We start from the raw sequence: 22,505 nt of genomic DNA, 5'->3' as shown, positions 1-22,505 counted from the left end.
TCCATTCTAGACCAAACATTACTTTTACATCAACAAAACAAGTTCAAGACAAAAATGCTAAATAAAATCAATCCTAACGCGAATTTTTTAAAAATCTTTACAGTACAGCTGACAGAATATTTTTTTTTCAACATCCGCCAATTCATGCCCGTCTGAGCACCACGATAATGCGTGATGTGATGAGCCACGCCCTGATGAAAAATAGGTCTACTGCAAAAAGCCGTAAAAGAAAAAAAAATATATTAAATTGACATGTGAAAATTAACTGGACAGCGCGGCACGCCCCGTACATATGCCGATACAAATCTCGGGCCGAAATGTAGTAAAGTGTAGTCTGAAAAAAGTGGTTTAAAAAAATCCGAGCAGATACAGAGTGGAAAAGTATACAGCGAGTGCATAGGGTAGTAAACCAGCAAACAAGAGGACGTGATGTACTTTTATATATTCTTTCACTCAGGCAGAGATAATTTCGTCCTTGTCTAGCTCGGTGGCTTTCTGATGCCGGCTTATCGTCACCGAGAGATCAACCGCGCTGGCCCGTGATGAATACAGGCGGGGAAATATGTCAGGTCATCCATCAAGAATTATATAAGAAGATAAAATGGTATAAAAAGATAGCAAAGCTGGTGGGGCAGACAATGTAATCAGCGATCGAACACCAGGGTGAAAGATATTAACGAGCGAATCAGACATACTGCAACATAACAGTTGACAATTGACAATTGCAGCCAAGACTTGGGGAGTAAATCTGGGATACATACGCTGCACCGTTACCTGTGTATGTGTAATTGTTGATTGGTACGAGGACATAATAATATAAGATTGTTAGACTGGATAGTAGAGAGATAGCTTGAAGTGATGACAAATACCCTTGTGTTTGTGTATGAGTGCCTGGATGGATGATGTACATTGTATATTGTGTTCAGAGCATTATATGTGTTTCATCAAGTTCTTTGCTGCTCATAGTTGCGCAAATCCTACTAGCTTAATGACGAGATGAGTCTTTTGATCTTTAGCGATTTAAATCCAGTTATCGGGACGCGCACAACAACTCGGTACTCGTGAGCTATGAGCTGTGTGTCGTTTCATGTTGTATCTCTATTGATATCCCATGTGTTCCCTTTGAATCTGACTATCCGGACTATTCGAATCACCAGTGCGTACAGTACTTTACTCCATACACCCTCTGAGCGATACGCGGGCTGCCTGTATTTATTCACTCAACGAATTTGTCACACACTCGTATCACCGTGTGACGAATGCTCATCATCAACTCACTCCTATCAGCCTTCGCTTATATTCCTCCTGCAGCTAGTTCATACTCTGCTCCTGTCGTAAACTAAATGTGGATTTTATGCGCTCATCAGATGGACTGATATTTACAGCTTCGTTAATTTGTCAAAGCGTTGATTAATTCAAAGTCGTCGGGATCTTTTTATCTGCTTTTATTTAATTAATACGAATCTTTTGACCGTGGGCTCATCAATCCATGATATTTGTTCGTTTTTGAAAATTTTCTCAATAATTTTTAAAATTATAATTTTTTATTTTTTGTTAAGAAATTTTCAATTTTAAAAAAATTACTCTTGCTAAGTTCAATTTAAATCTGAATTAGCATAAATTAAATTTATAAATTTTCTGATAAAAGGATTTATAATTTACCCTCCTAAAATCCAAGTCAATTTCCTTTCATGTAATAGTAAATAAGGTTCCTTTGTTGAAAAATGGTATTATTTAAATATGAGGATGAAGAAAGGAAAGGAGAGAAAGAAGAAAAGGAAAATAAGTTACACTTAATATTCAACAAATTCCCTTAGGAAAATCTGTTGTCAATGGGTATTAGAAAAGATAAAAGTGGGGTATTACGATAGGATATTACGAGTGCAAGAGCAAGTAAGCAGTGAACCAAAGTATCGTAAAGAGCAAAAATCGTACCTACAGATAGGGAGGATGGAAGATATGAGGATAGGGATAAGTATAGGGAGATCTTTTATCAGTTACGACAAAGCATATTTGCGTCTAGTCTAGGGTAATGAAATTTCGTATATAATAGTGAGCTTCTCCTTGTATTAAAGCAGTAACATATTTAACAAACGCATAAACAACTAAAAATACGACAGCATCTACACAGAAACTCTTAATTGAGCACTTTAAATGGTATTTATGACTGGTCCTTAACTTAAGTTGATAAATTTCCCCGGTTACTATCCCAGTAAAATCTACAAGAGACATTTGCTATTTATAATGCAACAAAAATATCAGAAAGCGACTTTTTCTTATCTAGAGATATCCTGCACCCTCTTAACGATTTCCTCCCTCACTCTCGACGACCTGTAATACTTTTCAGGTCTTCTTATATTCAGCTGTACATTAACTCCTTGTTCTTTATTTTTCTAGTATAGCTGAGGAGAAGCAGAGAGCAAGAGCAAGAGCCCAGCTTTATATATTCTCCGCGGAATTTCGCGATGCACCGTTACGGACGATAAATCCTGAGTTGTGTACGCGTACCAGGATCATTCAGACGATCAACGGAAATTGTTCCCGGATTAGTGCATTTTTATGTAAATATCTCGAGAGCACCCTATCTCACTATAAATCCTCTTACTCTTACTCTTACTCTTACACACACATATACATAAATACATAGATTCAATACTCTTGTATTATATCTCAAGCTAACACATAATTTCTATTTACTAAAAAGAGTGATTCACTGGTTGTTAATTCACTGAAATATCGTTCAAATAAATGCCAATCCAGTGATGATCTCTAGTTCTTTTTTTTTTTTTTTTTTTTTTTTTTTTCAACCTAAAATAATCCTGTACCGTCAAAAACTCATAGTAACTGATAGATCAAGCGTGCGATTAATAAAATTGTCGAACGAGCAGCATAACAGAACAGAACAAAACATCACAGCTCAGTACAGGGAGGGATGGATAGAGCCAATCAACCGTATACAAACATATGATATTGGTCTTTGAAATAACGGACCGATATGTGTATTCAGGATGCGCAGCTTGGAATTATACTTTTACGTATAGACAGCATAGCTTTATAAAGATGTGCAAACACAAATAAGAGAAAGGGTACAAGGTATAAATATTCAGATATAAGAGCGATCAACTGAAAAGTAAAGGGGATGATATGACTACAATCACAATCACAGTGTAAATTCTTAGCGTCTCTGGGCCAGCAGTGATTTGCAATCAAATCCCGGGGTTTCATTTCACGAGAATGTAACTCATGATGGAGCAATAGAGGTATAGAGGCGCATATCTTCCCTTTATTTACGATACTCGCGGGTAGGGTGAAATCGCTGGGTGGCTGGGTGGCTGGTTGATGTCTAGATGCCTGATGGCACTACTAACTATGTATACGGCAAGGGAATAACCCGAGTGTAATGTTGAATCAGCGAGCGAGGAGATGGATGGCAAAACCCTCGACTGATGTTTAGATCTATGTGTGCGTGTAAAAGAAGACAGAATATCTGGCGCCCTTACAAAGGCGTCAGATGTCACCGCGAATGCAACCCCTCCAGTGTCGGTTGGTTTGTCCCCCGAGCAAGCTAATAAGCGACCCAAAAGATCCAGTCTGCTTTATACATCGAGCGCCCAGCTCCGCCTTCGAATTCATATTTGGTATGGTAATTAAACCCGGAATAATTGCAATATGTGAACAAAGATTTATGGTCATGTGAGAAAATTACCCAAGATACGCTAGTATAAAGATAGACTGATGTGTCGGGGTGTCAGTGATGTGATGATGAAATAAATCACTTCAATTTTTAATTATACGGGTGTGATAATAATAATTTTTATCAAATGTTTGGAACTTTGCTCTAAAAGTCATCAATCATTAATTTTCGTAAATTATCAAAAAACTCTGAGATATCCCGAGGATGTTTTTATCCCGTTTAGTTAATTTATTTTCATGGGGATAGGAGCGTGCATGTAGAAGAATCAAGCCGGGCAATAGATAACCTCCTGGATGGACAGCAATATAAATCGAACGATAGAAGTAACGTGTGGAGGGTTAGAAGGGCAGAGAGGAGCTTACAAGTGAGAAAAGTCCGTTACTTGCGAAACTAGAGTCGACTGTACACTGTATACAACATATATATATATATATATATATATATATATATATATATATATATATATATAGAAAGCAATGGCGAGTGATTGATGTTTTCCGATGGTTGCGACTTTATAACGCGAAACCATCCCGGAAAACTCGATTTACATCCCCAATTTTTCGGGACCCAAGTGCTTTAATAAGTTTTTAAAAGCACGGTTTATGGATTCGGTTCGCTCACTGCGCCATTTTGCGGAAACTGATACCACAGAGACCGCCGGGTATGATCGGAATGTGCCCATCAAAAATTCAATTATACACTTTTGACATATTTTGGTAAAAAAAAACATCCATTTTCTAGTCTCTACATCCATCATTGTTCCCGCGGGCAGTTTTTGTTAGCGTTAGTTCTCGATGCAACTATTTTGCGTATAATAGTGAGTGCTGGCAATGCCCGTAAAGATAAACTTTTTAAAAATATTTATTACACTGCTGGTGCATTAAAAGTATTTACCTTATTGAAACTCAGTGTGCCAGATAAAGATATTCCAGTTGATAAAGCCAACACCCAATAACTACAAACTAGAATAGAGTATTGTATACAATAGAGAAAGTTTGATAAGCTGTCGGCTATCATTATCAGCGCTATCCTGAATATGATCATTTTTCAATGAATTTCAGCGGTGAAAGTACGCATATGTACTGTGTATCTATGCAGTATACTGCTGACTGCTGAAAACTGATAAAGGCGTGCTAAACAAACTCTTTCTAGATTTACAGGGAACAATATCCTGCGGGACATGTTTCTACGGCACGTGTGATTGGTATAGAGGTGTGACCTGGCCAATAATTTCACCAGAGGCGGATGCGGTGAATAATACCCCGCGGCGGCACTATCGAGGAATACGTTTATTTCTGACGCACCCCTCAATGAAATACGAAGCCCCGCGGGCAAACGTTTCTACGCACCGTTCACTTATTTCGAATTTGCCGTGCTCATGAGCTCCATAAATGAATCTCGAGAACCTATGCATGTGCAGACTTTTTAAACTGTGATCAAGGGTGAGAATTGCCTCCGCCCATCTTACGCTTAATGTATAGCGCAACATAATACAATATTAAATATCGTCTGTTACTTTTTCGTCATTTTTTACAGCGTATTCATTTTGTGAAAAAATCCAAGGACCTCCTGTACAATGAAATTTGTGTGTCAAGATTTTTTTCTTCACTCTACCGGCACTTTACGGTACAATGAAAACGATTAGCCTGGCACTGAGCAATGAAACTGCCAATTGTTGGAACTGAGCAAAGTGTTATACTGATTCTCATGACAATAATGTTACGCGTTATATTATTAAATGGGGAAATTGTGAAACGTCTACGACTAATAAGAGGGTCGCTGAATTTATTGGGGTTGAATTTATGAATAAGTCTACAGTGCTAATAGTCACACGAAATCTGTAATTACAAGTGTATATCTAGGGATCCATTTTCTTTGAAATATTGAAGGTTAATATTTAACAAAGACGGAGAGGGGAGGGTGATGAAAATTGATTACTGAAAAAAATAAAATGGGCTTTTTGGTTATTCCTAGGAGAGTTTATGGAATATATGAGTATATAAATAGCTAGCTTGACTGCCAAAGTTTATGAAATGTATGGATGAAAGTGAATTAAGTTAAGACGGAATCGACGTAAGGGAGGATAAGTATCGTGTAATGTGTTATGTATGCGCTGCGTGTCACACCCTATTCCTTGGGAATTCTTGATAGACTTTTTATTGCCAATATCTATAGAAATAGGAAGAAAAAAAAAAAAAAAATCAATTTTTTTTGCTGATGGTTGTTCAGCTCGTCGAGCAACATCATATCGGATCAGGGGATTAGTTTTTTTGAAACTTGTGATTGGCATTGACACAAAAAAGGTCGGATAATAAAATTGTTTATTCCGTCAAAAAGTTGTTGAGTTGAATTTGAGGCAAAGAAAAAAAAAATAAATATAATGAATAGAAATATAAAGCTCAATTAATGGCCCGAGAAGTATCTGATTAATTTCGCTTCGTCGGGCAATTTCCGATGTTCGAATGATCCGTAATACTGTTTAATACTGTACATGTATGGATGTGTATACATATAAACGCGGCTAAATAAAAAAAAAAAAAAGGCAACATAAATCTTGGCACGCATTCAGAGTAGAGTCTGGCTGATAAATGAGGCGAAACGTTCGAAGAAACTATGAATCGTGTTTATGTCGAGATTTAACTGAATTTTTATTTATCTTTGAAAGTTTAATGAAAATTAATGATTGAAAAAATCCAGGGAGTAAATAAATAAGCTCTAAAAGCTGATAAGAGATAAAGTATAAAGTGAAAAAAGTGGGGCGTAATTTGAGAAAATTTGAATCAAGAGGACAAATTTTCAATTTGCTGAACGGTCGTATTTGAAATGCTCAGGGCGACACGTTTTTCTTGGATTGGCTCTTGCACGTTCGATATTTATGCTCGTGACCCCAATGCTAGTCTAAAATATACCTTCGGGGCTTAGCGAGTACCATCTACCATCTAGCATCAGCATCAGCATCACCCAGCCCTTTTTCTTCTTACTGTCTCGAGTTCTGTATTGCCGATAGGGTGCACCAAAAGCTACATTGCATTATAAAATTGTTCCTGTCAAATATTTGTCAATAAACAATGAGACACGTTTTCCCTCTGAAAACACTGAAAGGCTCCAAGTTCAAAACCCTCGGGTAGCATTTATCCGAGGAAATAATCTTCCAATGATATTACAATATTTATATCCTTGTTTCGAGTATCTGAGTTTAAAAGCAGAAAGCACTTATTACTTTTTTGTTTTTCTGTTTGGGTGAAAATAAATAAAATTCCACGCACCTACAAAAATGGAATAACCAAATATTTTTTTTTTTTTTGTTTTATGAAGAATAAATTAATTTATTTTTTAATTTGAAAATAGTAAAAATTTATAAAGAAGTAACCTACTGATTTCCAGTTATCAGCCAGATTATAAAAATTGAGTTCTCTAATAAAGTTTAATAAGCAGATTATCAGTCTAAAAAACTGTCACAACCCCAGAAGAATTATGTCCTTTTTTTGAAACATATTTTTATATTCGGATGAATAAATTTTTTGTTATCACCATCCATCAGGACGAGAAGGAGCACAAAAAGAGCCAACAAAATGAAATTAAGGGTCTTTGATGTGGGGAAGATGAATCTCGCAAGTGTATTACACTTGGGCCAATATTAGGGTGAGAGAACACAGAAAGAGAAAAGACTGAAATAAAAACGAGGAGATAAGCCTGTCTGATATTTAGATACACCAAAAGGGTTCATATTGAGATTTTAACAGATTCACTTGTAATAGAGACGTTTTCATTGGTTACAAAAAAACGAATTTCGGACAGAAAAAGATACACGAAAATTGTTTTATCAGAAAAAAAATAGAAAAGGTTAGAAAAATCCACAGATCCTTTTTTTGCTGATGTGAGAAGAAACACGCGATCGATCGTAATAAATTATTTCACAAATGTCATCTTACTGACGTGTGTAATTTTGCTGTAAGCTATTCTTGTATTTTTTAAAACTCATGCTGAAGATTTTTAATTCAGATTTTTTAGCTCGCGCCAATAAAACAACTTGGTTAAATTTTTAATAATTAAGAACTCAAAAAGTTTTGCTATCAGAACTGGATAAACAATTTTATTAAAATTACAAAAACACCAAGTAAAGCTTTGCATTATAAATTAGATAAAATATAGTGTTAAAACCATTTTTTTCGCACATTAGCGTACAAAGAAAAACGAAACGACTCTTTTGATTTACAGCGACATTGCACGCATGCATCTCCTTTATCTCAATCGCTTACACATACATCCACGTCTTCCGGGTGCGTGCTTTTATCAAGTGCATTCTATCAGTCACGTGGCTATATGCGACACGACGTAACAGCCCTGTTCTTCTTATCGCTCGACAGTCACATTCGTTTTAAACTTATTACTCAAGGCTCCTTATCAAACGATTTTCAAATTCAGAAACTAAATATTGCCCCCGCGATTTATCTTAATCTTAATTAAATCACAAAAAAGCTTCTTATTCTTTATAACAAAAGATATTTACTCAATATAAATACATCACCACTGACGTTAACTATTTTTTCTTACTTTCTTATATTTGTGCGCGAAAAAAACTGTTTATGAGTTGGAAAATTTTATAGTATTACTTGATTTTATTTTATACATTTCAAAATAAGAGGTAGAAAATGAAAAATAATAATACGAGAATATTTTTTTCCGTTTCTTTCCTCCTTCTGTTTATTTTTTTTTCTTTTTTTTTCTTTTTTGTTATTACGCTATCGCGGTTTAAATTTAACGTAGCCATTTTAAAACTTTGGTAAATCCTTAGCATCTGTATACTCACATTTTCTTTCTTTTCCGGCGAGAAAACCTAAAGATTTGTTATTCACACACCTCCTATACCACAAAATTCTGTTCTATTCATGAATTAAAATTAAATAAAGATTTAAGATTTAAACCCGCAAACTTTTCCGCCTAAAAATAAAAAATACTTTACTACATTGCATACTTTAAGCTCCATGTCTTTCACAAATTCCGTTATTTTTAAATCGCATGATAGTGAACTCGTACAAATTTGTTTTAGCGAATTAATAAATATTTATTTAATTTTTCTGAAGCTAAAGCTTACAAAAAAACATCAAAATTGAAAACAATAAACAATTAAGATTATTTTAATTACAAAACAAACACTCTATCCACAAAAAAAAATAAATAAATAAAAATAAAATAAATAAAAAAATCCAATCCTATTTATCAGAGAAATCCTTTTCTGGCTATTATCCCTTTTGTACCAAAACTAAAAAGAGTAAAAGAGAAAGGTACTTTTCGCAAGCTAAACCGGAGACTCAGCTTCGGAGTAACCGGTAACTAGGACATAAACTTGGACAGGACAATGTAACAAGACGAAGGACAGTCAATGAACCGTTTGTGATCCTATACAATCGATAATCCAGGCTGTAGTATGCCAGTACATCCATTCCTCGGGGATGAAACCAAGCCCTCGGATCTATTTAGAGGACAACAACAACTACTAACTTAAAAGGACAAAGCGACAATTCTTCAGCTCAGATCCTTTAGGACTAGGACTAGAAACTCTCTGGTGAACACGGCCTGTGTACGTAGTATAGTGTTGTGTATTCCAGTCGGTGGTATGCATGTAGACGTGATACGTGCTCTCGTAAGAACCCGGGTTACTCTCAGCATAATGTGATCGTGTTGTATCGTGTTGTACGAGGAGTAGCCCGATAGAGGCGCTCTTATTCGTGATCCTGTATAATAGTGTAAAATAGAAGGTGGATACATTGTGTTGCCTGATATAGGTTGTAGGAAATAGGAAATACCTAGATCGACTAGGCACGAACGCCTGCGGAGTGAAGTGCCACCACATCATACAACCGAGCAACTAACCAGTACACCGGTATCAAGCTCAGTTATACAGAGTCCAACAGAAGAGAACAGAACACTGAGTCCAGAGTTGAGTACTATACTCTAACTGGGTTTTGCATGCGTTATATACGGGTCGGTGTTAATTCAACTGTATACAGAAGCTGCTCGTTTGTGTTTGGTACACACGAGGAACGCCACCAATTATTCGAATAGAGGTACAACACACAGCTTGCCACGGCAATGGCCTTTACTCTCTACCTCGATCTAACTATCGCTTGTACATTCTATCTCCGTCTTTAGTTTAGCTGAGCTGAGTCTCCTTGCCTTACTATATTCAATACTATACTCCACAATCTGGACCCCGAACCATTCCATGCTTCTCTTTTCCTTTCCTCTCCTTACTCATTGTCGGATGAGAGAGTACTCTAGTCTGTACTTGCTCTTTGTTCACATATCAGGGTGTGGAGTAACCTTGGCCAGTCAAAGTGAACAGCTAGGACAGTCTAAAGAGGCTGATTTCGCTGTCAATGCTGATGCTGATGTTACTGGTTATGATGGTGGTGGAGTTGTTGATGATGATACTGTCGATAGTCATTGTCACTGCTTTTGAGATGACGGTTAGATGATCGAACCGAATTGATATTAATCCTGGGTAATGGATTGCAGAATGTATTAATTATAATAATAATAATAATAATAATAATAATAATAATAATTATTATTATTATTATTATTATTATTATTATTATTACTTTCAATTTTTTTAGGTAAAAACAAGTATGAGGTTCTTTTGGGAAATATTATCGATTTTTGGACAAATAATGGCTGATCAGCAGCACAGCTTGAAGGGATCTGTGAAGTAGTTTGATATGGTTGACTGGAGCTGAAGGAATAAAGGATGTAACGAGTTTTCTGGGGAACGATGGTGGCAAGAGGATAAGCCGTGTGGTGAGCTGCGTTGGTAAGTGCTGGATTATGGATTTCATGTGGCTATAGATACGCATATCAAGTGCTATGTCTGAAATCACGGTTCCTTTAGTGCATTGTTATAGTTATAGTTGCAATCCTCCGGCGATTTTAGATACTACGTTGAGATAATGACTAGTGATAGTATATAAATAGCTCATTAGATTGGATGATAGTTAATTAGTATCTATAATTGTTTTGGCTAGGGGATTATTGGGGATATTGGGGTTGGAATAACAATAATAGATTGTTGAAAATTAAGTATTTAGTTTATGAATAGAATTATTGATTTTTAAATATTATTGAATAAAATATTTATCAACTTTACTTGGGTCTTATGGAATTTTTTTTTTTATAATTTAAAAACTAAATTAAAGGTATGCTAGGTATGTAAATTTAAAACATAAGTAATGTAAAATACTGATTAAATCTGCCAAATTATATCATCCAATAATTAATACTGTTTATTAATCCAAAATAACGTGCGATTAAACATCAGTTTCAGGTGATGTAAAGTTTAACGACATACAAACCAATGAAAAGCCAAATACAGGTAATTTCTGTTGGTGATTGCACAATATTCCTTGTGTCAATCACAGGGAAAATAAACTATAAATCCAAGCGAAATTGAATTTAAACAGAGAATTTTGAAAACGAAAACATTAAAATAGTAACAGCGATAGTCGAGATTTTATTGAAATATCGTATATCCTAGTTTTAGAGTTTAGCTTTGGCTCAATATAAAAATCTGACCATTAAAGACCGTTTATAGGGCATTAAAGTTTATAGAGAAAATTCGACGTTAAATATTGCTCGATATCTCTATTATATATTGTGTACTAAGACGCACTCTGGAACGAGTGAAGAGCAAAGAGTAAAGAGGAAAAAGGTCACCAGCGGATAGGATAGAAGTAATATGATGTTGTATACTCCTGACACTCAAGATAACGGTGGGATAAGGACATAATACCGCCAGGATTCACCGAACCATTCATGAATGCATTACCCAGGTTACAATTTTTTTTTTTTTTTTTTTTTTTTTTTTTTTTTTTTTTTTTAGTACACAGCACCACCATCAGGGCTCTGTACTCTCGTTTTGTTCTACTTTTATTTTGTTTCATTTTATTTTATGACTAACCCCTCACGTTCCATCAGCTTAAATCGCGGATTTTGGTTACATTACCTCGGTGGCGTTCATCGGCATACGCGACATGTACAGTATTTACACATTAGTATGAGCCATAAGCGAGAGCTCGGATGTATTCCTGATAAGGCAGAAAAATATGGATAAGGATATGCCACAGCCAGGAAATGAAATGTCGAGAAATATCCCATCTCCGTTTTATATTGAGTGCAGAGTAAAAAGATGAGGCATGAGAAGAAAAAATACATTGAGTGTAACAATAAAATCTAAAAACACTTTTTTTAAATAATTGTAAATCAAGGAAGAGCTTTTCTGCTCTACCGGGTTTATTGTTATAAGAGATTTAGGTTTATGGAGTTGAATATAATAAAAAAGACAATGGAAAAAACTGCTGTAAATATTTTAAATGATTTTATATAAAATTTTGCAATGTACATCTTAGAGGAATTTTTTTAAGTTTTACTTGAAGAGTTAAATATTTATTAAAAAATTCGGATGTAAGGCAGTGTTTAATTTTTAACTTCTATGCAAAAAGGGCTGGTAAATTTTTTTAGAATATCGATTTTTAAATATTAAATATTAAATCCCCGATTTTTTTTTCCTCTTTTATCACATGATATTGACACATATTACATATTGTAGTATTTTTTTTTTTTTTTTTTTTTTTTTTTAAATACAAAGTCTGTTTCCACGCATCCCTTTGGCGTTTACAGATAAATTTAAAATTCATTTTTATTGTAAATATTAAATGTTTGTCAACACAAAAGTTGTTAACTTATTTTTTAATTTAAATTACATTTTCAAGTAAATAACGATGCAGTTTATCAAAGTGTGTTTGTTTATATCAAAATACTGTATGAAATTGAAATTTGCTCTGACGTAACTGTGAATAAAAAAATCCCTTGATCATATTTCCGGTTACTGATTTTTATTATTAAAAAATTGTTGAAAATAATAGATTTGAACTTTAGACAGAAAATTTTATTTGTTTTTTATTTATAGTCGATTATTATTACTAATTTCTATTCACTATAATTTTTTAAGTCTTACATCCTCTGTTGGTATTTGAAATGAGTTGTTTTTATACAACTAACGGAAGTAATTAATTTTAATTGTAAAAATTACCAGAAGTTATCAGAAAAGCACGCAGGTATTAATACAGTTTGATGCATAAAATTAGTCCTTAAGTCGCCGTTCGAAAGCATGCACCTATAAAAATTTCCCACGCGGTTTTTTTACGGCTAATAACTGGAGCTGAAACCAGTAATCGCGTGAGTAAACCTTGCACGCTTGACCCGTTAGAGCCGGATTTAAAAATAAAAAAAACCCGAATTAAATCCTTAATGAGCAGAAGAAAATAATGACAGAAAGAATAGGATCGGCATTCATGAATGAGATAGAGAGATAAAATAGAAAGAAAGAAAGAAAAAAAAAACCGGACGATAGGAAAAAAAATATTAAAATAATGTGCCGGAAACAAGGGCGATGAAATAATAAAAACAGGTGACTTGCGAGTTGAAAAAATTAGGAATCGAATGAAAAAACGTCGTAACGTCGCGGTTGATGGAGTGACGGTCGCTGGTGGATGGTATATAATAGTAATAGCATAGGACAGTCAATGATCTATGGACACAGTATGGATGTGTCAGAGTTACTCAGAGACGGAGGAGTCCCTTTTTCGTTATATATATTTTTATATGTGATGTATATGCAAGTCGTATATGTAATGCCCGGTATACTCAACACTCAACGCTCCATACTTCAGGCCAGTGCATATATGTAGTATAAGTCTCTTGCAGACAAGGCGACCGTTATTGAAATTTATATTTAATGCCAACGAGGGTCGAGGGTTCGTGGGCGATCTTTTACCGACCCACGTTCTCCGCCCGCACTTCTACCTCTGTCCCTTGAACTGGTTCCGTTGCAAAAACGACCAATCAGAATGATCAAGTCAAAATTACTTTTTTTTTTTACCGAATTTGTATGACAATTTTAAATGATTATTTTTGAGCATAAAAAATGAATGATTTAGCGTAAGAAGATTATTTTATTTGCAGTAATAATGACAGTTTTAAAACGTATAATACTCAGAGAAAATTATTGTATTTTTTTTGTTAGGATTCATTTGTAATTGTACGATTTTTATTACTCGTTCGACTTTTTTTTCTTATATAAATTGTTACCGGTCATTAAAATATCAAACAACATTATACGCCTGTATAACTCTCAGTGGTATTAAGCTCTCAGGCAAGTGCTTTTAGTAACCAGTATTTTACGGTCAACCACAATAGTTATCGTTTTCTACTAACACTGCCTTCAATTTTATAAGTGAACCCACAATTTCGGGATTCTCAAGTTTATATACCTTTAATACATTAATAAATTCATTTTTAAGTCATAATAAATGTTAGTCTTTAATAAAATTAATGGCCGTCTAATAATCAAATGAAATATTGACACTGAAAAAAATTTTCAAGACTCATCACTAAATAAAAATGTATCTAGCTGACAGATAAATTCATTTATTATGAAGATTAATCATATTTAATCTAATTAATTGATATTTTTTAATTTTCAATTGAAAGCTGTGGTTTGATCTCCAGCTCTCGATATTTGTTTTATCCGATATTCGTTTCCTCCACCGCAGATAAATCAACCTTTCAATATTCAGATGAAACAGTATGATATTCATAGTAGTTCAAATTAATATAAACATTTCCTCGAATATAACAATAATATAAAAAAAAAAAAAAAAAAAAAAATAATAGAAAGTATTTTTACCATGTCAGACTTAATACTCAAAAGTTAAAAACGAATTAAAAATTTGCGTTAAATGCACCTCTCTAATCCGGGCTTTAACTAGGTTAACCTTCGCAACTAGAGTACAGAGTTTATCTCGTTTGTGTAGCCCGAGGGATATTTTCTGATTATGATATTGATTTTCTGATATTGTTTATATTTATAATTACATTAATACATAATGAAGCTAGCTTTTTAATTTTCTATTTAGAATGCAAACTCAGCATAATTACAGAGGTAATTATATAATATCACAAAATTATAAAATAACACAAATAATTCAGATGATAAAATATAAAAAATAAAACTGCTTGTTTATTTATTGCACAGCATATACAGCACACAGTACCTTCACTTGTACTCGGGAGTATGGTATTGATATAGAGCACTCTCAACTCTCAACTGTCGTTTCTTTCACTCGTTCAGTGTTACTTACAAGAATTATTAAGGTACGTGACACATCGTTATGGGCCCAGGAAAAGCTCTCGTACCGGATGCTGTTTGTTTCGCCGAGAAGAGAAAATCACGGTCTGCTGAGTTCCCTGCACTTTTTTATTTATCCACTCGGTTTTAGTCAGGTCAGTTTTTAAAAATAAATTGCCGGGAATTCGTCAGTGGAACGTTTTTCGAAAAAATCCATTACGATAAACATGGAAAAAAAAAATTTTTCTGAGTGATTTATCTTTTTTATTTTTCAGAACAATGCAAGAAATATACTCACGCTTTTCAGTTTAAATCTCAGGTAATTTCCCAGAGAAAAATATGCGATGTTCAATAAAAAAGAATCCATTAGCTAAATTACGACAAAAAACTCAACAGTTTCAATAATCCTCTGAGATTCTATTCAATGTAGACGGTAATTTGTCAGTAGTATTCATTTCTCATGCTCAATCATCAAATGAGTTTTAATTTTATGACAAACGACGTTTTTATTGGGGGAAAAAAAAAAAAAAAAAAATGTGAAAAAAAATTTTCCGATCTGGCTATAGATTAAAATTGTCCCTATAGGATCATATAAGAAAATTTTTCCACGGAAAAATTTTATCGTGTGAAGACTTCTTTAAAAATTTCAGTTGGGTTTAAAAATTAAAAATTGTCTCTATCTACCAGAACGAACAATTTGAATAAATAATACGTCAAAAAGTCATTCAATCCTTTCTCTATATATTGAATGATTTCCTTGGACTTAGACCCATATGAATAAATTAAAATATCCTGAATTAATCAGAGGACATGATATTAAATTCTCATCTCATCACATCAGTTTGTCTAGAGACAATGAGACAATGAGCCATTAGATAGTATCTTTACTCCAGAATAGAGTTATCTAGCAAGGATAGTAAAGATAACTCGATCTATCAGAAATCAGAATCGATACGCTACGCCGTATCCGAGTGGAGCACAGTCTCGTACCAACAATTTATCTATTCCGGGAGCGGAAGTTAAGTTATAAAAGGGCGCTTTCTCTCATAAAGAGGAGAGCGATAGCGTTAAATAAATTGGATCCTCGAATCAACGCCGCGATATTCTATCCGATCGTACAATACACTACAAAGTATTGTGTTAAACAGTATCTGCAGGGCACAGTGTTGTGTAGGAGAGTGTAATCTTGTCCAGTGATGCGGAATACTGCTATCACTGTATTGGCATAGATTTATGTAAGAGTTGTGTTACTCGTACCGGTTTCGCTGTCTATAACGAAGTAAGAAAATATTACAGAGCGCCAGGATAAATGAGGTTGATGTTCAGGGTGGGGAGCGAACCATGAAATGACATAATGGGGTATACAAGGATGTAGGGTGAAGAATGTAGGGTGTAGGGTGATCAGCCTCGATTGAGACGTGACCCTATTCTCTTGCCGCTGTTGCTACTATACACTTCCCTGCGAATTTGCTGTGCGTATATACCTTCGTCATCGGTAACGAAGCTCATCACTTTAGGTACATGTATATGTGTACTGACGTAGATTTGCAAACAGCTAGGCGTTTATCCAAGTGTGCATTGGAAATTCTTGTTGCCGGGTGTATTTTAAATTGTCACGGGTGGAAAATGATATATTTAGGGGGTGATGAAAAGTCGATTTACCGGTACGGCGTCTCACTTTAAATCATCGCTGCTTTTACACTCTAATAAATATCGTTTTTTTTTTTTTTCTTTTTAAATTTATCAGTACAGAGAGTAAAAAATTATTCAATCATAAATGTACTTTTAATTATGATTGACATTTTCTTTCAGTTAATATCGAATAAAATGGTTTGAAATTGTAAATTAAAATTATGAGGTAAAAAAAATTAATGAAATTTTTAATTTGTCCTCATTTAAAAAATAAGTATAAAAAATTTTGAATTTACTGATGAAGTGAATAATTTATATCACTTTTTTTCATTGTGACGATTTTTATCCCACACAGAAAATAAGAAAAAAAAAAAACATTATTCTTTGTAAAGCATTAAACATAAAAAGTGATACAAATGAAACCATTATTATAAAAAAAAAAAAAAAAAAAAAAAAATGGAAACAAATTATCTTGCAACTATTTTTATATCGACAACTATTACTGTCTGCAAAACCATTGAACTTTGAGTGCTAAAAAACGCGTTTCATTGGAAAAAGTTAAATTTTCACGATATTGACTCGTAACAAACTAATTGAATGATGAAAAAAGCGCGATTTTTAATTTTTTCGACAGCTTATTCAATTCTATTCTATTTCATATAATTTTAATTGATCGAATTTAGATACAAACGAAATTCCGGCTTGCAACAAATTAATAGGGTTCAATAAAATCAATAAAATATCTCTCGATTGATTTTTTTTTAATTAAATACTCGAAAAGGGATAAGGTGAAAAAAAGGATGTAATTGAAAAATTCAATTGACACCTAACATTTCACGTGACTGTTCAGGAAACGTGACGCTCTAGTACTTTTCCTCCGTCAACAAAACCCTAGTGCAAATATAGGTGTAGGTGTAGTAAGCGAAGAAATAGATATAGATATAAATGTGTAAGGTTCGGAGCAGGATATTGGCGCATTGATCGCTCAACCAAAACGACTGTCAACCTGTAAGTGTCCCTTTTATCCCGAGTTAGAGCCAGAGCTACTCTCTGTGGTATAGCAACCGCTCTAATGTTCTTAATAAGATTAGAACCTGACAGGTGACAATGGATGGCAAAACCACAAATAAGAGAACAAAGCAACTGAACATGACCCTGTTGGTCAGCGATATTCTCCTACCCAACCCAACAATGAGGTTTTAACTCTCTTTCTTTCTCTAATCCTCCGACCATCGCCCACGGGTTTATTAAACGAATTTATCTGATATTCAAGCATTAATTAAAGATAATACTTTTACAGACCGGAAGAGTTCGATGAAATTAACCTTGATGATGATGATGATGACGATGATTAAACTGTCAATGGACGGATTCAATCAAATTGATCTTAAATGCAAAATCAAATATGGAACGCAATAATTAACGATCAACCCAGTGGTATCGTACACAGAATGCGATGTACAGATATAGATACCGTACCGAGCTGAGGGACCGAAGGAAACATCGATCGAGCTTGTGGCATCAAATACACGATTACTGCTAACGACCCGACTACGATATGCACATAGGTATAAGATCAGATCAAATGCATGATGTTCCACTCAAGCAAGCTACTTATGCGTCAGCACAGAATCGAAATCGAGAATTTCGACGGGAAATATTGAGCCAATACTAAAAAGTTAATAACTGCAATGATGAAAAATCGACTTCTTGAGAAAACGTTTTGTGGCTTTTCATTAAAGCAATATTTTTTTTTATTGAGAATTGTTCTTTTTAATTACATTTGAAAAGAATGTATTGATTTCTTAATGTGGTTTGAAAATAATTCTTTAGATGCTTTTAGGTTGTATACTACAATAAATTTTTCTTTTTTTTTTCTCGAGTGACTAATTAGGAAAATATTTCTCACTTGAATACCATAAAACGATAGTCAAAAATTTTTGAGCAACCTTCCAAGTCCTTAACCTCATTTTATTACTGAAATTACTTAGTCTGGCAAAAAGGAAAAAAAGGAAAAAAGGAAAAAAATAGAAAATAGAGCAGTAGCAGAAACATTGCACGCGAAATAGGTTGCAAATACCAGGAGAACCCAAGCTTGAAGATTACCAAGCACACTGATACTCCCTTGCGGTAGTGAGTGCTTGCGGCGAATCTAGATCTTACTAAAGGCATATATATGCAGTTTCAACCCTCTGTTTTTCGTCGCGGATTGTTGGTTGATCCTAATAGAAAATGCCATACTGTCTTCCTCCGGCAGTCTTTCGCAAATAAAAGGTAAAGGGTAAAGAGCATGTTTAGCAAAATTTATTGAATTTATCTCCAAGAATATCTCCTAAATTATAAATAAACCCAGTACAGAATAGAATAGAAGACCTAATGCATATATAATGTATATTGGTGAGCAGATTTAACAATAATGCGGCATAAATTGACTTGGAAGAGACGGATGAGTTTGAAGTTTCGTGGGTCGGACAGTGGCTCGGTGGTTTAGTTGGGATGTACGGATATAGTAGAATGGCTTTGTCTCGAGGGATATTATATTATATAGCGATGGGCAAACTGGTGGAAGATCCTCTGCCTCAACTCGGAAGAAACTTGCAGGTGTTTCACCAAACCGAGAAGAGGAATAACAACGATAGTGATACCCATCCGTATACCAACTATCCGGGTATCGATGTATGGACCTAGACCCTTCCGATCCCACTACATACCAGGTTAGTGGTTGGAAGCACAGTAAGCTGAATGCAAAGCCGGAAGATCCCAGTTGTGCTTAACCAAGAAGATCCTAAAGGGTGGACTGGTGTATAACTATCACGAAGGAAAGAAGGAAAGAAGGAAAGAAGAAACTGAAACTACAAACTGCAAACTAAAGACTCAAGACTCGAGACTCCAAAGTATAGACCCAGAAAGATGTACAGCAAGCCTCGAGCAACCAAATGAACGAAATGGAACGCGAAACCTAACCAGAGAAAAAGAAATGGAAGATAAAGAGGCTAAATGAACGAATACTCGAATGGAAGCTGAATGGCAAAGCGAGAAGGAAAGAGAAAAAGCCCTCTTTGAACGGTGTTACCTCAAGACAAAGCCAGCGTCCCCTTATTGTCCGTGGCAAACCAAGCAAATCAACCACTCTTGGCGTGTTTCTCTTTCTTTCTCCTCACTCGGCTTTGTACACCTGCAGCTCCATTTAACTTCTCTCCTCTTATTCTCTTGTCTTTCTTTAGACTACTATACTAACTGCTTATAGCAAGCAGCCATGCTGGCTGTCTATTCCCGTCTTTTGCCGATTAACGCCCATGGGCATACCCGGTCTCTGTCTCTGTCTCTGTCTGCTCATTTTGGCTCCGCTGATGCCAGCAGCTCTCTTCAAAAACCGGCGATGAGTCGGCCCAAGACCAAGACCAAAACCAAGACCGTGACTGAGACTGCTTAGAGCAAGTAGAGCACAAGAACGCGAACTAAACCCAAGACCCAAGAGTCTTTACTGCACAAGAATGGGTAGTGAATAGCAGGGCATGTTTTCTTATTCCTTTTCGATTCTCAACACAAACGTGAACCCAATTTCGGTGTTGGCAGCAACAACTCGACCGTGGCTGATAAATCCTCGGCTGTTGAACTATCGTCGGGTATTTGTGGATGAATGTAGGGGAAGACGGTATAGGTGTTGTAGGTGTTAGTAGCACAGAATTCAGAGAATCGTACCTCCCAATCGATTACCATTTGCTCTACCTTACACCACTTGCCCTGGCTTACTTTACCTTACCCTGCATCGTGACATCTATAGATATATTTTAAATTGCATACTCAATGTGAGCGAGCGTTTGCTTCAACAGAATTAATTTCTAACGAAATTCGTCGGTGGATAGGAGTAGTCTATTATTGCGGATAGAGAACCAGTACATGCACTCTGGAAGTCTGTACTATGAATCCATGGGAGTATGTGCTGATGTTTTAGTATAAGCGCAATAAGACTCTGTCTCTGTTCTTCTGGGTCTAGACCCTGGCGGATATAGACATAGACATACCCACAGAGAATTATATCATGACATTCTCAACTCCGAGGATTTAATTCGACGTGTCCCATCACATTCAGATTGCTTAATCCTAGAGTTATATATATATATATATATATATATATATATATATATATATATATATATATATATATATATATATATATATATATATATATATATATATATATATATATATATATATATATATATATATATATATACACAGATATTGTGCCCATGTAAAATAGACACCTGACACTCGAATTAAACCTTCCACGAGACTATTAAACGACCGCAAAAATTTGTACAAATATGTCAAACTATGCCACTCGCCAAACAGTTTCAGGGTTAATGCATTTTATATCCTGTAATTATTTAACTAATTACTAATTACTAGAGTATTTTGCGGATAATTGAATCTCAATGTTTGAATTTAACTGTTGATACAAATTTGTAATGAAATAATAGATTATTTAAAAGAAAATTTTGAGACTATTTATGATTTAAAATTTTTTTTTAATTTTTTAGATAATAATAAAATTACAATCAAAATAAATATAATTTACCATGAATTGTTTATACAAATGCATCGCGGTTAAATTATTCAATTATAGGATCGTATTAAATTACAAACACGTGTAATTGTGGCTGGGGAACAATTCTCCTGGAGCTTCAATTATGACCATTTAATTACCAAGTTAATGATAAGTAATAATTAAACACAACAAGGAGAAAAAGATGGAATAAAATTATAATAATATATATTATAATATAATATAAAGGGAATATTTAGCTGTATACAAATAAAATTATGCAACCGTACTAATTTTCGAGTGTATGTGTACACGGACACAGATTTAATGATCCTTGTCCACATTGTACACGAATATATCTACACATACATATGCATAGGTAATGTGTATATATAAAGTTGTGTCATTTATGCATACGGATTAGGTTAAAGTGGTGTAAGTATGCAAACACCATGATTCGAGTTTTGAATTAACGCATGGACACAGTCACTACGAAACGTGCATCAGTAAATACGTGCCGTGAATTTCATTTGCATAAGTGGTTAATAATTATAATTATAATTATTAATCTGATAAATTAAAAAAAAAAAAAAATGTTTTTAAGTTTGATGAATTTTTATCGAAAATTCAGGTGTAAAATTTTTTTAATAAGTAAAATAATTAAACCAAGGGCTGGAAAATTTAAGTATAAAATGTGATCATGTATTATATTATAATAGTACATGCAGTATGTATGTACATGGAGTGAAAAAATGACAATGAGGTTTCTGTGGCTTTACTTAGCGGTGAAAGAAATAAAACGAGGTCAGCACGCTGCTCTGCAAGTACTAGGTGGTGGTAAACGCGACCACCAATCGCGGCGTGTATAATGTACGATACCACTGGACTCATGAGTCACCTGCAGTAGATTTAAAGCATTCTAAATCCCATCCAGCTGAATTTCATTCTCAAAGACCCTCTTGTGCGCGATATGTAGTCAATATATGGCGAAAAAAAATTTTAAAAAAGAAAAAACGAGAAGCAGAAGTTGGAGGTGAAGAGATGATTTTTCTCCTGAAAAAATCTCTTATTTTTTTTACTTTATATTTGTTATTTATTTTCACCCCAAAGTTTACAGCGACAAATAAGCTTACTAAGCAATAAAATCTTCACAATGTTCCACGGTTGTTTCGCGTGTAGCATGACGAGGAAGAAAGAGGCAGAGTGTATAGTGGATAAGAGGAATAAGCCAAAAAGAGGAAAGAAAAAAAAAACAAAAATAAGAAAAAAATGTTGAGTTCGACAGTCAGCTGCATCGTGCGAATGACTAAACTTTTCGCATTAGCCGTCTCTTTCTGCTCAACGGGGTTTTGGGACTCGAAAATATACGGGTGAAGATAGTAGTGTGCATGTCTGGTTAGATACATATGATACATTGTGTGTACGTAACAGGCATGTGTGGAATA

At 34.5% G+C, this 22,505-nt stretch overlaps 2 protein-coding genes across 3 annotated transcripts in view; one reads left to right on the top strand and one right to left on the bottom strand.

Annotated features, from left to right (window-relative positions):
- Positions 1 to 22,505, bottom strand: part of Fas3 (fasciclin 3) — a 171,742-nt gene that overhangs the window by 107,309 nt on the left and 41,928 nt on the right. The gene's annotated exons all lie outside the window — the stretch shown is intronic.
- On the top strand, positions 675 to 18,313 carry LOC141526401 (uncharacterized). Its single transcript, XM_074241421.1, has 8 exons — positions 675 to 798; positions 2,398 to 2,561; positions 10,006 to 10,199; positions 10,315 to 10,508; positions 11,013 to 14,693; positions 14,787 to 15,034; positions 15,155 to 15,198; positions 17,812 to 18,313. Exons 5-8 carry the CDS (start codon positions 14,669 to 14,671, stop codon positions 17,864 to 17,866), a joined length of 372 nt encoding a protein of 123 aa, XP_074097522.1. The 5' UTR covers positions 675 to 798; positions 2,398 to 2,561; positions 10,006 to 10,199; positions 10,315 to 10,508; positions 11,013 to 14,668; the 3' UTR covers positions 17,867 to 18,313.

This window comes from Cotesia typhae, unplaced genomic scaffold (assembly GCF_013202065.1).
Source record: "Cotesia typhae breed Kobodo isofemale line unplaced genomic scaffold, CoteBio_Ctyphae contig_33, whole genome shotgun sequence".
NCBI classification, from domain to species: Eukaryota; Metazoa; Arthropoda; class Insecta; order Hymenoptera; family Braconidae; genus Cotesia; species Cotesia typhae.
This window is presented reverse-complemented; position numbering and strand designations above follow the sequence as displayed.

Excerpts from the sequence above, each read along its gene's own strand:
- LOC141526401 (XM_074241421.1), top strand. The coding sequence starts at position 14,669 with ATGCAAACTCAGCATAATTACAGAG. Across the intron at positions 14,694-14,786 it reads AACTCAGCATAATTACAGAG|CATATACAGCACACAGTACC; the intron begins GTAATTATATAA and ends TTTATTGCACAG. Across the intron at positions 15,199-17,811 it reads CTTTTCAGTTTAAATCTCAG|ACCGGAAGAGTTCGATGAAA; the intron begins GTAATTTCCCAG and ends ATACTTTTACAG.